General features: G+C 39.1%; 1 protein-coding gene across 2 annotated transcripts in view; it reads right to left on the reverse strand.

The window, feature by feature from the left end:
• The window catches only part of LOC126161680 (inactive ubiquitin carboxyl-terminal hydrolase MINDY-4B), a 234535-nt gene that overhangs the window by 29806 nt on the left and 187957 nt on the right, over window positions 1-16772 (reverse strand). For both annotated transcript variants that reach the window (XM_049917687.1, XM_049917685.1), the window contains exon 4: window positions 3574-3739. In XM_049917687.1, the coding sequence (XP_049773644.1) occupies window positions 3574-3739 (166 nt within the window). The remainder of the gene's footprint in view (window positions 1-3573; window positions 3740-16772) is intronic.

A 16772-nucleotide genomic window follows, 5' to 3' on the forward strand; every position in this document is an offset into this window, starting at 1 on the left:
TCCAAAATGCACCCTCTCCTATAAGTGCAAGTTTGTTAAAGTTTGCCAGTCTGGGAGGGGACAGACCCTCCCGTGCCTACATATGGTCTCCACTCATCTTTATTTTTCATTTCTACTGTCTCCTCTCTCTTTTGCACCCACTGCTTTTATCTCCATCCATCTCTCATTCTCTTTTACTGCCACTGTTTCTTACTGACTCAATATCTCCTTTCTTTTTTGCTCCCACTGCTTCTCTCTCCATCTATCTCTAATTCTCTTTCACTGTGTCTTTCTCTCTCATACTATCACTGTATCCTCCCCCTTTCTCTCCCATTGTCACTGTCTCCTCTTTCTTCCATCATCACCCTATCTCTGATACTCTTTTCCAGCACAAAAATGCATGAATATGTTTGCATGCCAAAATTTTTGGTGAGGAAGGGAGAATGAGGATTGAGGCAGCTTGTTACCCACTTATCTGTCATAGTATTTTAAAGAGGATCTTATTCCCCTGTGTTTTGCTCTGACAGGAACATTTTTCAGCTGGTCCCTCCTTTCCCCTGCTACAGCAGGCTAGTTGGCAATGGTTTGCGGAAAGACATCACTGGGATCAGGAATGGTATCAGATAATATCTCAGGATGAGTCCAGGTTCTGTTTGTTTGAAAATAATGGCTGCATTTTGGTTCGCCTCAGACAGGGGGAGCTGCATTACAGTGACTGCATCCACACAAGACATACAGTGTCAACTCAAGGCCTTCTGGTAAGGGGTGCTATTTGGCATAACCACAAATCATGGTTAATATAAAATGAGTTCTGTATGTCAGTAAAGTTTTGACAGTTTATTTATATACTTTGAGACATATAAACAACAAATAAGTATGCAGTTAACACATTTTTTCTGCATACCTTTCTCATCTACTACAATTCACCAAGATACCCAGCATATGATTTTTACCTTAAAAGAGTAAAAATGTTATTATAAATATTCAACTGATTTGCACTCTCTCCAGTTTGACATAATTTTTGGTGGGTATTTTAAATTCTTCTCAGACGTGTTAAGACCCTTTTTAGCCCTTTTTGTCACTGCACTACAACTTCTGTCATATCTGGATATAATTTCTATTCTTGGTAAATTGTCGAAATTTTTACCATATGTTCTTAAGATGATATTCCCTGTCAACTTCAAACCTTTTTCCAATATCACTACCCATTACTGTCAAAGACACTGTATTTATGCAGAAAATCACAAAAACTGGTTTTTAATCATTTTTGCAACATGGACTGAAATTATCTAAATAAGTATAGCAAATGGTTCAAATGTTAACTGCACATTCTTTAGACATTTGCCTAGAAATTCTATTTCCCCATTCATGAAAAATGTGTGTCCATTTTCAAGACAGAACACAAAAACCATGATTGTTGGGTACCAAAAATACTGATCATGGGGATGGCCAATTCTATAATTTCTATTCATGGCAAATTGCTGAAATTTTTGCCATATGTTCTTAAGATGTTTCTCAGGGATTCTTGAATTTTTTTATGTCACTGTCTGTTACCAAGATCCAGAGGTTCAAAGTTACTGTTGTTATAAAATATCCGTGTAATATCCAATCTGAGGTGTAAATGTAGTATTAACAAACATAGTGAACACATGGCAAGGATTCTAGGATCACCAAAAGGTTCTGAGCTCAGCAAACTATGTTTTTAGTCAGCATTTTTCACCAATAAAACTTTATGGTGCATTGTCTCTGTATAACAGGCATTTCATACAAAAATTATAGAATTGGCCATCCCCATGATCAGTATTTTTGGTACCCAAAAATCATGGTTTTTGTATTGTATCTTGATAATGGACACAGATTTTCATGAATGGGGAAATGGAATTTCTAGACAAATGTCTAAAGAATGTGCAGTAAACATTTGGACCATTTGCTATAGCTATTTAGATAATTTCGGTCCATGTTGCAAAAACGGCTGAAAACCAGTTTTTGCAATTTTCTGTGTAAATAAAGTGTCTTTGACAGTAATGGGTACTGATATTGAAAAAAGGTTTGGAGCTGACTGAGAATATCATCTTAAGAACATATGGTAAAAATTTCGACAATTTACCATGAATAGAAATTATACAAGTGGCCATCAACTGGCATTTTTTGCTTCCAAAAATCATGGTCTTTTTGCATTTTCTCGGAAGCCACCTGTGAACAAATGGCACCTTACCAGCTGCCTAAGGTCCACCTTAGGCCACACTTAATGCAAAAGAAACAACCAAGTTGCTCAATTTACCTGGGCTAAAGGATTTGTATAATGTTTGAATTTTGACCCTGTACTTTAGGATAGCTACAGCATGCCCATTCTTTCAATAGGTACACAAATGGTTATTAGGCCAAGGGCTAGCCAAAACACTTGACCTCTTATTTCTGTGATCAAGAGAATGTGGGATAATACCCCCTGAAAAGTTGCATTTTTGCGTGCGGCTTAATGTAATGTATTAGTACTGTGCACATTGATCATATCTGTTCCAACATTAGAACTGCTTCCCTGGTGTTCATACCTTTCTGATGACCAAATAAATCATCATTTGACAGATCTTCAATTTTCTTTTTGACTCTTCTGTGTATTATACTTCTGTACATTGTTATTAAGAAGAAGAATAATAAGTATACTGTGAAAAATGTCAAGTTGTGTTATGGTTTTGTAGTCGACACAAAACTCTAGTTTCTCCTATAACTGGTTGAGTAAGTTAGTTCAAAGTTCAGAGAAGGACAAGAGGATACCATGTCCAATAAGACAGTGTTGTTTCCAAATCAATCTTCAGGTTGAGGACAGCTTTACCTCATTATCTTTACTTAATTGTACATAGTACCATTTTTTGCACATAGTAGCCCCTGATGTACTATTATCTGGTAATTAAATAGCAGCTTCAAAATGTAAAATTTGCTTACTTTGCAGTATGTCCAACAGTTGTCTGTAGGATTTTCAGGTAATAAACTTTTCTTGTTACTGATCTTAACAAATATCATGTGAGTTTGGTTTTGACTTGTAGGCAGAATCTTTTGTCCTTGTTTAGACTGCAGATACACTTCTTTGTGACATTAAACTTAAATTTTTAGATTTATCATCTTCACATCTTAGACACCTCTATCCAATTTTCTAGACAAACAACTTTTTCATGTCCATATAAATATGAGTCAGATGACTATACAGCACATTGCTGTTAGGTCATTGGAGTTGAATTATAAAAGGAAAAAGTACTGCCCCCAAGAGATAGCCTGTTGATGACACAAATTGTGATTTCTTATCAAAGAAATGTGTGTAAATATTTCCAGGTGAATTTGAATTTCTACTGTAGAAAGTGAAATGTGTAACACCATTAATCATTCTATCACCTCTACATATTTTTAATAGAGATCACCACCCATTGTATGATAAATAATATTTGTCTACAAAGAGCATCTGAATAATATTTCTTCTTCCTTGTTTCCTAACATGATACTGATTGGCTGCTGATGAAGCTAATTATTTATGTACTATTCCTTTTGCTACTGTCTACATTCACAACATACTAGCTAATTGTGTAATTGTTAAAGGTTTTTTACCTTTTCAGTTACTCCATCAGGCAAGAAGTTCTGTGATGCTGCAACAATGGGAAGATCTTGTGGTAAGCAAACTCGGCTGCATGTCTTCTCTCCAGCACGCCACAAAATTGTGCTGATAGCATGAATTAGGGCATCCTGCTGCTGCATCAGTGTGGGTCGAAGCAGCCTTCACATTATCAAAATATTTGGCTTAGTTTTATTAAAAAGGTTCTTATGTGCAAGAGATCTACTTTATTCCTTTATAAAGTTTACTAGGATTTTGCTAAAAGTTATGGACATTCAATAACAGTCAGTGAAATATTTTCTTAATTGATCACCAGTCAAGATTTATTCATATTCTGATGTTTCAAGTTAGCAATTAGATACATTTTATGCTACATAAAAGTAGTTTTGAACAGGTTGTGCAAATATCAAGCATTACAAGCTTAATATTATAGCTCTGTAAATCTGGCATCAACCAGGATACTTGTGTAACACCAAATTACTTCACTGTACATTATCCTAATGGTGCACCTGGCCAGTAGTTAGAAATAGTCATATAGGCAATGCCAAGAAGTATTGGATCACTACAGGGATAATAACATCTTGTAGAACAAAGAGGATGTTATACAGTTCTCTCAGGACTTGTAATGATCCAAAGAAAAGACAACACTACAAACTTTACTGTAGCATTCTCAAGAAGGTTATAAATAAATCTAAAAGTATGTGCATAAAATCAGAAATTGAAAGCTCAGAAAATAAAATTAAAACTATATGGAATGTAATAAAGAGGGAAACTGGCAGGACAACAGGGAACATGTCTCAGGTAGAGATTAATACAGGGGACAGTATCATAAAGAAACCTGAGTTGGTTGCAGAAATATTTAATAACCACTTTTTGAGAGCAGCAGAGAAGACAGGCTCTAATGGTTCTATGGAAGAATCATTGTCCCTCCTACAGAAAGCTATTAGCAACAGAATCCCACAGTTATCCTTACCTCCAGTTACTGTAAGCGAAGTCATAAGAGTAATTAGATCATTAAAAAATAAAAATTCTGCTGGTGTGGACAATATTTCTAGTAAAATACTGAAACACTGTTATAAATTTGTTAGTCCCGTCTTATGCAACATATACAATGCATCCCTACAAGATGGGATTGTCCCTGACAGACTTAAGTTGGCTGTAGTGATTCCTCTCTTTAAAAAAAGGGGATAAAAGCATTGTTACAAACTATCGCCCAATATCCCTATTAACTACCTTCCCGAAAATTCTAGAAAAACTCATGCAGAGGAGGATTGTAGACCATCTCAACTTCCACAGTATCTTAAGCAAAAATCAGTTTGGTTTTCGTGCCGGTCTTTGTACTGAACAGGCAATATTCTCTTTCAGCAACCAAGTTTTGGAAGCCATTAACAAAAAAAGTCTCCAGTGGGTATTTTTTGTGATCTTACGAAAGCCTTTGACTGTGTAAACCACCAAGTTCTTTGGAAAAAGGCAGAATACTATGGTTTAGGTGGTACTGTTGGCTTGTGGCTACAATCATATCTACAGGATCGGAAGCAGACTGTAATGCTAAATGGCTCTTCTGGAGAACCTGCCTCGTCTGAATGGGGCACGATAATGTGTGGTGTGCCTCAAGGCTCCGTTTTGGGACCACTACTTTTCCTCATCTTTATTAATGATCTTCCTCTTTGTTCTGAGACAAACAGCAAATTTACCCTGTTTGCCAATGATACCACAATTCTAATTGACGATTTGATTGATCATGATCTTGAAAAAACTACAAATACTGTTTTTAATGACATCTTAAATTGGTTCTCCTCAAATGGTCTCTCACTCAATGCAGATAAAACTCATTATATGAGGTTCCATACATTACAAAGTAATCCCGATGAAATTAACATAAAATGTAGAGATCAACCAATACAGAAAGTTGAAGACACAAAATTCCTGGGTGCTTACATAGACAGTAAATGTAATTGGTCAGTTCACATTCTTCATCTATGTAAAAAACTTAGCTCGGCAACATTTGCATTACGGGTAATTTCTTCTGTGGCTGAAGTTGACACTATTAAGGTTGCCTACTTTGGCTACTTCCACTCATTGATGTCATATGCTATCATATTCTGGGGGAACCAACCACTTGCAAAAAAAGTTTTCACCATCCAAAAAAAAGCAATCAGAATAATGTGTGGGGTCCATCAAAGACACTCTTGCAGGCACTTGTTTCGGAAGATAGGTATCCTAACAACTGCCTCACAGTATATTTTTTCCTTGCTCACCTTTGTGTGCAAAAATTATTCCATCTACCAAGACAACAGTAAATTCCATGGTTATAACACCAGAAACAAAAACAATCTACATTTAGAAATGAAATGTCTCACTCTGGTACAAAAAGGAGTTTACTACTCCAGCATTAAGCTGTTCAATGCTCTACCACTACATATCAAATGTGTTCATACAGAACTGCCAAAATTTAAACAAGTTCTCAAAGATTACCTGACAGAGAAATCTTATTATACTGTGGATGAATACCTGAAAGAAAATGTATACCATCACTAAACTTATTGTGTCTAGAAGTAGTTCAATTGATTTTATTGTGCATTTGGGCATTAGCGCACTTTTTGTAACAACAGATTGGCTGTACATGTATTTACTCTTGTAGGCCTAATATCTGATTTAACTTTGTGCTCTTATCTTTAACCTTTATTTGAAACTCCTTTTTCTGTCAAATGGTAGTTATGTTATCTAGCTGACATTGTATCTGTTACTGTATTTATAGTATGTCTTACTTAAACTATGTACAATTTGCCATTGAATTGCCCTTGTATTTATTGTAAGTTTAAATTGAAACCTGTACAATTTGACACGTTCCATATCCTTGTGATTGACTCACTTACTGGATCTACGGAACAAGAAATAAATAAATAAATAAATAAATAAGTAGTGTTGGGTACTTAACAGTTTAGTGTGGAATCTCTACCACAAAATAACTTGGTTATTTTCATATATATGCAGAAAAATCACAGAGGTAAATAAATGTATAAAAACCTAGTTATTTGTATTTTAAGTGTGATAATTTTCTTTATATTCACAAAACCATTTCAGGTACAATTAAAAATTGTTTAATGTGGTTCATGACATGGTGTTACTTTGTGTTCTGATAGCTCTTGTGGCACACTACTGCAAATAATTCTGGGCCAATGGATTACATGAAACCACAAATGAATTAGATATAATAAAATGACAATGTTATAATTTTATTTACATAAATTTTTGGAAGATAAATAGCTACAATGGAACAAAGAATTTCTTTAAACTTTCTGACAGATTGAAACTTTGTCCTACATTGGGACTCAAAACCAGAATCTTGCCTTTCACAGCAATGTGCCTACTAACTATGCCATCCATGTATGATTTGTAGCCCCATCTGACATCTTCAACTCTGCCAGCAACTCTCTCCTGCTTTTGAAGATTCACAGAAGGTCTCCTGCATACCCTGATTAGTTGCTAAGAGCAATAACTATGAAACATAAGTTTACAGACTGAGTCTGAGCTTGGGACACAGTTTTAATTCATCAGGATGCTTCAAAGCAGTATACAAAACTCTGCTGCAGATTGAAATAATTCTTTCTGGATATAACGCCAATGCTGTGATTAAGGTATTTCTTCACAACATTCCTCCCTACAGGAATTAGGGACCAGCATGGTATGCAAAGAGCTTCTTTGAAGTTTGTGAGGTACTGCCAGAACTTAAGCTGTAAGTGTGTTTCATGAATCGTGCCTTCATAGCTCAATCACAAGAATGTTGCCTGTGTGAGAAAAGGTTCTGCATCTCGGTCCATTTCCATCACATATAAACAGATTTAGTCTGTCAGGAAGTATCAGAACATCATACACTCCACTCCAATGCAAAATTAATTTTGAAAATATGTGCTTCTGCCTGAAAAACTAACGTTCCAAATGCTACTAAGAGTAAATGAAATCGTTAGACACACTAATGACTGTTAACAAAAGTACAATGATATAGGCTATGTAACAAACTTTGTGACTGGTCTGGGGGTGTCTTGATATGGAGGGTGCGTGTATTATCTTGACTGGAGAGTCACTGACAGAAGTAGAAGTGACTGTAGACATGTCCCAGTGAACCTTGTTCATGTTTTATAGTAATGACCTGGCAGACAATATTAATAGTAACCTCAAACTTTTTGCAAATAATGCAGTTATCTATAATGAAGTACTATCTGAAAAATGCTGCAAAAATATCCAATCATACCATGATAAGATTTCTAAGTGTTTTAAATGTATGCCCTTCACAAAACAAAAAAACATAATATCATATGGCTGCAGTATCAGTAATCCACATTTAAAATTCACTCATACAAATATGAGTGGAGGTAGAAATGTTCATTGTTGTTGTTGTGGTCTTCAGTCCTGAGACTGGTTTGATGCAGCTCTCCATGCTAATCTATCCTGTGCAAGCTCCTTCATCTGCCAGTACCTACTGCAACCTACATCCTTCTGAATCTGCTTAGTGTATTCATCTCTTGGTCTCCCTCTACGATTTTTACCCTCCACGCTACCCTCCAATGCTAAATTTGTGATCCCTTGATGCCTCAGGACATGTCCTACCAACCGATCCCTTCTTCTAGTCAAGTTGTGCCACAAACTTCTCTTCTCCCCAATCCTATTCAATACATCCTCATTAGTTACGTGATCTACCCATCTAATCTTCAGCATTCTTCTGTAGCACCACATTTCGAAAGCTTCTATTCTCTTCTTGTCCAAACTATTTACCATCCATGTTTCACTTCCATACATGGCTACACTCCATACAAATACTTTCAGAAATGACTTCCTGACTCTTAAATCTATACTCGATGTTAACAAATTTCTCTTCTTCAGAAATGCTTTCCTTGCCATTGCCAGTCTACATTTTATATCCTCTCTACTTCGACCATCATCAGTTATTTTGCTCCCCAAATAGCAAAACTCCTTTACTACTTTAAGTGTCTCATTTCCTAATCGAATTCCCACAGCATCACCCGACTTAATTCGACTACATTCCATTATCCTCATTTTCTTTTGTTGATGTTCATCTTATATCCTCCTTTCAAGACACTGTCCATTCCATTCAACTGCTCTTCCAGGTCCTTTGCTGTCTCTGACAGAATTACAATGTCATCGGCGAACCTCAAAGTTTTTATTTTTTCTCCCTGGATTTTAATACCTACTCCAAATTTTTCTTTTGTTTCCTTTACTGCTTGCTCAATATACAGATTGAATAACATCGGGGAGAGGCTGCAACCCTGTCTCACTCCCTTCCCAACCACTGCTTCCCTTTCATGCCCCTCAACTATTATAACTGCCATCTGGTTTCTGTACAAATTGTAAATAGCCTTTCGCTCCCTGTATTTTACCCCTGCCACCTTTAAAATTTGAAAGAGAGTATTCCAGTCAACATTGTCAAAAGCTTTCTCTAAGTCTACAAATGCTAGAAACGTAGGTTTGCCTTTCCTTAATCTTTCTTCTAAGATAAGTCGTAAGGTCAGTATTGCCTCACGTGTTCCAACATTTCTACGGAATCCAAACTGATCTTCCCCGAGGTCGGCTTCTACTAGTTTTCCGATTTGTCTGTAAATAATTCATGTTAGTATTTTGCAGCTGTGACTTATTAAACTGATAGTTCGATAATTTTCACATCTGTCAACACCTGCTTTCTTTGGGATTGGAATTATTATATTCTTCTTGAAGTCTGAAGGTATTTCACCTGTCTCATACATCTTGCTCACCAGATGGTAGAGTTTTGTCAGGACTGGCTCTCCCAAGGCCGTCAGTATTTCCAATGGAATGTTGTCTACTCCCGGGGCCTTGTTTCGACTCAGGTCTTTCAGTGCTCTGTCAAACTCTTCATGCAGTATCGTATCTCCCATTTCATCTTCATCTACATCCTCTTCCATTTCCATAATATTGTCCTCAAGTACATCGCCCTTGTATAGACCCTCTATATACTCCTTCCACCTTTCTGCTTTCCCTTCTTTGCTTAGAACTGGGTTTCCATCTGAGCTCTTGATATTTATACAAGTGGCTCTCTTTTCTCCAATGTTTAGGGATATTAAATGGGATGATCTCACAGGCTCAGTAATACAGAAGATGGATTGCAGACACTGGTACATTGGCAGGATACTGAGAAAATGCAGACAGTCTGCAAAGGAGATTACTTGCAAATCCCTTGTATATTTCATTTTAGGATATTTCTCCAGTATGTAAGACTCTGCCCTGTTAAGACTAACAGGGGATATTGAATGTGTTAAAAGAAAGGCAGAATGAATGGTCATAGATTTGAAAAAAAAAATGTATTTTTAACCATCAGCTGTTTATTTTAAAAACCTACAATTCTGACAGGTTTGGTCATGGATCATCTTTACTGGACATTAGGACATTAATCATTGTGGAGAATGTTCTTTACTACTGTAAATTTTTAATTGACTATTGATTGTGGATCTCACTATGACAGCTTTGAGACTGTATCAGCCTAAAAGGAACATGAAATATGATTTTACCTGATCTGTTGCCACATTATGTCCTGTGAAGATGACCCATGACCAAAACTGATACACAAATATGTTTTTAAAATAAACAGCTGATGGTGAAAAGGGCATTTTTCAATTACTTAATGGCTGTTAGTTGTCACATAAGTAAAACATGGTCACAGATTTGTTTGATTCATGGGAGATCATCACATAAATGTTGGAAAATCCAAATGGCAGACACCCAAATACAGATTCCAATTACGCAGCAAAAGCCTTCTTACAAAGTTGGGAGAACCGGTGTTAAGTGAAGAAGCTGGAGATATTCTGAATCCCCCAATGTATTACTCCAATAGCTACTACGAGGATAAGAGTATACTAATTACAGCACATACAGTCATTTTCCCTGCACTCCACATGCAATTGGCATGGAAAGAATCCTGGCATGTGGTACTATGCTAAGTACTCTCTACCATAGACTTAACTGTGTTTTGCAAAGTACATATGTAGGTGAAGAAATTTAAAGCTATTATAAGCTTTACAGAATATGGATTCTATTAGAACTGTAACATAAGCAAATAGTGGTAACTATACATTTTACTGCAGGTTTTATGTTGAAAGTGTAATTTATGAGATTTTCTTGTGACAGAGAGATTGTCATATGATTATAAAAACATCACACATTTGATTGTAGAACATGAACCCTGCTTGTGACAGAGAGACTATCATGTGATTATACTAACATCACACATTTGATTGTAGAACATGAACCCTGATGCAAGTAACAGATTAATGTGGAAGCAATAAATATTGCAAGTAAATATCACAATCTCACATTTATCTTTGTTTAATATTGTTCAGAAGCAGATCTCAGGCTGGTGGCATTACACATTCTTCAGGTAAAATGTGTTTTGGTCATTTATGGAAGTATTTTGAGTTTCAACTAAAGTTAAGGATTCTGGATCATTTTCTGGATAAGTGCCAAACTACAAGCTTAAAGCCTTAAGGTTTCTTCCATGATCATTGCCATGGTTTAATCTTTTGTTTATTCTTACTCAGTTCTGCCATTTCTCTGTGTATGCAAAAAATTCTGCAGTTGCACCCTAATTCAAATTTATTGTTAAACTACGAATCTGTGACCTTAAGTTAGCCCAGAGTATGTGATTCTTCAGACTTTCCCAGCAATCTGTTGACATCTTGAGATGCTGGGCATTCTGCCAGATATGTGGATCATTCTTGCTTGTCAAGTCACTAGTCACTGGAATGACAGGTCATATGTAGACCTCAGATGGTGCAGGCTAAGCACTGGGAAAATGCTATTCCTGCATAGACCTGACGGTTAGATTTTCTTGTTGCCTCTCTTAATGGATTGGCTGCACATGATTCTGTTGTCAAGAAAACAAGACACATATTTGCTAGCAAGCTAGCAGTTAGTAATTCTGAAGTGGGGGCTTGTCAGGGTGATACTGCATGCTGCCTAGGTCCTCTGCTTCTTATTCTTCTGGTTGAGGTTCTGCATCCACTCCACCAAGGAACAGGCAGTGTGATCCCAGTCTTTGGGAATCAACACTGGAAACACTTTACTGTCCCTCAGTTCATCCTATGGGAGGATGTCATGGAACACTGATAGTTGATGCTGGTGAAGAGATGGGGTGTATCAGGGATGGGAACTTTAGATTTGGTAGGAGGATTGAAGGGGTAGGGATTGTGGATGTGAGGATAGGTGTGGTCCTGGATAGTCAGGGAGATGTTCTGCAGCATTGCCGCCATGCTTTCCTGTCTGGGAGAGGGACACAGTCTGGTGCTGGTGCTGATGTACATGTTGTAGTGAATGGATACACAGCCAAACAGATACAGAAGGCCCTTCACCCAGCCACTCTGCCACATGATCCAGAAGAACAGTAAGATGAGTCAAAGACTGTGGCCTATCTGACCTGTGCAGGATCTGTTTCTGCCAAAATCAGCAGAATTCTCAGGAAGCACAATATCAAGCGTGTCTTCTGTCCATATACCACAATAAGAGGGCTTCTGGGAAATGTAAAAGATTATGTGGGACCACAGAAACCAGGAATTTATAATATACCTTGCCAATGTGGTATGTAGTACATTGGTCAAACAACTAGGATAGTGGACATCAGATGTAAAGGCAAGTGCGATTAAGACAGGCAACTAAAACAGCCATTGCCAAACTTGTCTGGAACTCAATAATTCCGTGAACTATGATGAAATGAGGGTTTTGCGACAGACTCCCAGATACTGGGACATATTATAAGAAAGTCTGTAAAGATAAAGATGACAGAAAACCTCATGAATTGTGACACTGGGTACCAACTCGGTGGAGCCTGGGATCCTCCAATTGAGTTGCTAAATGCAGTAGGTGCAGCAGCAGAACTCCACAAAAAGGAGAACTGAGGATGTGAACATGGGAAACGAAGCCTAGAGAGAGCACCAGGCACACCAGTCTGAAGATGGAATGTTGAAATGTGCTTCTAGTGGGAATGGACTGCAAAGAAACACCTAGAACCACACTGGGTCGAAAATGGAATGCCAGTGCACAGAGGCTGCATTGGACCAAAGATGAACCACCAGCACTTGACCTGGTGCACTGAACCACAGGGGGAACGCCTAAGAACGTTTCTAGTGGGCGCAGACAGCAGAGAACACTGCTGGAACTGCAGCAGATGCCAGCCCACATAGGATATCTAAGCAGACTGCTATCGGGAGCAGACTGTGGGCAAACATCTGGAATCAAAAATGGAGGTGGAAGAGCATAGGTACAAATGCTGGACCTGTACCACTCGTCAAGCATGGCACAGTCCCACACGGGCAGTGTAGCGAGTAATGTGAATCAAGCACTCTGCTGTTCTAGGCCGAGAGGTTTGTTTGGCCAGTGATGTGCATGTGACTCAGCAAATTTGCTATGTTGCTGTTTTAACAGCGATAAGCGAAGTTGTGTTGACGCTGTATGTGCCATAATGGGCAAAGATAAACACAGTATGAAGAGGAAGACGTGCAAGTCGGTAGAAGGCCGCAAAGAGTCTGAGAACTCTTGATCAGCCCACGCTTCCCCCTCAGGGTTTCAGTTTCAGTTTCACACGCAGCAGATCTCAGCACTACTCAGCACAGTGTAGCAGCTACTCGCCAACGCTGCGCGCTCGACCGAACAAGCACCGCCCTCTGCTGCTGCTATACCACCTTTACGACAGTTTCGCGACCAAGACGAGGAATGGCTCGAGTGGCTGCACCAGTTCGATGTCCATATGCTAGCTCACAACGTTCCAGGTACTGTGAAACTTTCTTATCTATTATCCACGCTAGGAAGTGCAGTATTCAGACTAATTCAAAAACTCTTTCCTAACGCCACTGCGGGTGAACTTGCTTATGACACAGTGGTAGACTCTCTAATACACTATTGTGACCAATAAGTGAATGTGGTAGCAAATAGACATCAATTCTTTAACTGCAATAAACGTTCAAAACAATCTTATCGCGAATGGGTAACAGATTTTCTGGGTATGACAAGGAAATGCAAATTCAAATGTGCTTGTGATTAGAGTCCTGCATGACCGAGTAAGCGAGCACAAAATACGAGATGGGGCGAGCACACCCTAACTGGATAGGCTGCCCGCACTAGTTCTAGTGACCGAGCATAGAAGCCGTGACCGAATACGTAGCACGCAACTTCAAACACATTACACGTGTCATTATCCGTGTGAGACTGCAGCCAGTACGGGCTTCTCATTTGTGGTCTCTCTCTCTCTCTCTCTCTCTCTCTCTGCAATCATGCAGTGCGAGGAAACCAGTGCAGTAAGACGTAAGATTGAAATCAATGTTTACACATTGAAGAGACGGGAAGGTCTAAAAAGCCAAGTACGGAGCATGTTTTTGATGGTTGTAGACGAAAACAGTGCGTCTACTGGATACGTATCGTGCATAAACTGCTCCACATTATTGTGTTTCCAATCGGGAACCACTCTTTTAAAGAAACACAGTTGCAAGAAACCTCACAAAGATACAGCTCCTTCAGGAATACCGGCAGTAATAAAAAATAGTATTACAGCAAAGTGTGTTGCAATGTGTGCTAAAGATATGAGACCTTTCAATGCTGTTTGCGGTGAAGGTTTCAGAGAACTAGGCCAAGAATTAATACATCTAGGTGCGCATTATGGAAAAGTTAACGTGGCAGATGTCATGCCACATCCCTCTACTATAAGCAGACATGTCAGAGAACAAGCTGATGCGATACGAAACAGTATAATGCCATCTGTAATTGCGGAAGCTATTAATAAAACATGTGCTGCGACAGTTGATATGTGGACTGATTCGCATAATCAGGTGCACTATTTGACGCTTACATCTCATTACATTAACACAGGTTGGTCTCTTGTGATCAGTGTTTTATTTACAACAAAATTCCCGGACGTTAGGAAGACGGGAGTAAATATTATAAAAGAAAGTGCTCTATGAATTTAGCTGTGTAACGTACCCGTTCTTGGAAACGTTACTTTTGTATTAAAAGAGAGAGAGAGAGAGAGAGAGAGAGAGAGAGAGAGAGAGAGAGAGAGGCGTTGGATTTGTACAGTACAGTGCAGTGCAGCGAGCCGTGGCGAGGAGAGGTGAGACGTCAGCGGTGACCGGCCATGCTCGGTTATCCGCGTGTCCGGAATCCGGACATCAGACATGGGGCGAGTACGTGACCGGGCCGAGTCGTGTGGGGCCGGATACGAGCGGCTCGGTCCCCCCGTCAACAGGCGAGCCGTGACCGGTCAAACACTGGGCGTTGCAGCACTCTACTTGTGATGCTTTATATTCAGATTTCATGTTGTGTGATGCCATCTTGAAACTTCCTTATCTATTATTTTGAAACAGTTTGATCCATTATTTCAGCAGGTAGTGCAAATACTAGATCAGTACGATTCCGGTGCCTTGTCGGTTCGAATATTTGAGTAGCCAGCTATTTGTCTGGTTCAGTCCCTTGCTTGCGATGACCCGCCAGGGAAGCCGAGAGCGCTAACGCGCTGCTTCCTGGACTCGGGTGGGCGCGCCGGCCCTGGACCGAATCCGCCCAGCGGATTAACGATGAGGGCCGGTGTACAGGCCAGCCTGGATGTGGTTTTTAGACGGTTTTCCATATCCCGTTAGGTAAATACCGGGCTGGTCCCCACGTTCCGCCTCAGTTACACGGTTCGCAGACATCTGAACTAGAGTCCTGCATGACCGAGTAAGCGAGCAAAAAATACGAGGTGGGGCAAGCACACCCTAACTGGATAGGCTACCCGCACTAGACCTTGTGACCGAGCATAGAAGCCGTGACCGAATACGTGGCACATAACTTCAAACACATTTACACTTGTTATTATCCGCGTGACACTGCAGCCAGTACGGGCTTCTCATTTGTGGTATGTCTCTCTCTGTAATCATGCAGCGCGAGGAAGCCAGTGTAGTAAGACGTAAGACTGAAATCAATGTTTACACATTAAAGAAACGGGAAGGTCTAAAAAGCCAAGTATGGAGTACATTTCTGTAGGTTGTAGATGGAAACAGTGCGTCTACTGGGTACGTATAGTGCATAAAAAGCTCCACTTTATTGTTTTTCCAGTCGGGAACCACTCATTTAAAGAAACTCAGTTGCAAGAAACCTCACAAAGATCGTTTCTTTGGCCGTCCTTCCGTGATCTTAATATGCTTGAAATAAGTGAAAAGCAGGAAATTCTTAGCAATGTGCGACAAATGTGTGGTACGTACGCAGGTTCAACATGCAATCATTAACATAATCGTTTTTGCATAGTTAGTGGGAGGTGTATTATAGAGAAACGGGAATGTTGTGACTCGTATAATATCTCGTTTTTATGGGAACGGGGGTCGGGTTTTTTGGGGTAGAGACCAAACAGCGAGGTCATCGGTCTCTTATGGGAACGTTTCGATGATTTCCATATCAGTTCTGTATTAGTTGTCTCTTTTGTTTATTATCATAGATCCTTCAAGTACTGTGTCATCACCACCCAGAAAGAGAGATCGTTTCAAGGAATGGAGGAACAACAGATCATCCGCAGCAGATGAAATAGATCTGTACATTTTAATGCCCCCCGGAGATGATGATGACATCTTAAAGTGGTGGAACAGACATGAAACAGATCTGCCAGATTTGGCTGCAGTTGCAAGACGTATTTTATGTATCCCAGCAACAAGCGCACCTAGTGAAAGGTGCTTTAGTAAAGCCGACATGTTACTAACAAATTGCCGCAGCCAGTTAAATCCGGAACTCGTTAGTGATTTACTGCTGATCAACAATAACTATAATTTTGTTTATGTTGTAAACAATTGAAAAGTGTGACAAGTTACGTCTGTAAATGTTTAATGTTCTTTGTGTGCTTTCTTTATGAAGACGGTTGTCTTCTAGATTACAGGAAAAGCACTTATTTAATGTTTCCTATAAATGAAAGGAAAAATATATCTTTTGTTTGGAAATGAGACTCGTCTTCTATCCGCGATTGTATTGAAATATCATTTTACTTTCCAGGTGCTTTATGAATTTAGCTGTGTCACGTACCCGTTCTTGGAAATGTTACTTTTGTATTAAAAGAGATAGATAGATAGATAAATACACTGTGTGTGTGTGTGTGTGTGTGTGAGAGAGAGAGAGAGAGAGAGAGAGAGAGAGAGAGAGAGAGGCGTTGGATTTGTACAGT

This window comes from Schistocerca cancellata, chromosome 2 (genome assembly GCF_023864275.1).
Source record: "Schistocerca cancellata isolate TAMUIC-IGC-003103 chromosome 2, iqSchCanc2.1, whole genome shotgun sequence".
NCBI classification, from domain to species: Eukaryota; Metazoa; Arthropoda; class Insecta; order Orthoptera; family Acrididae; genus Schistocerca; species Schistocerca cancellata.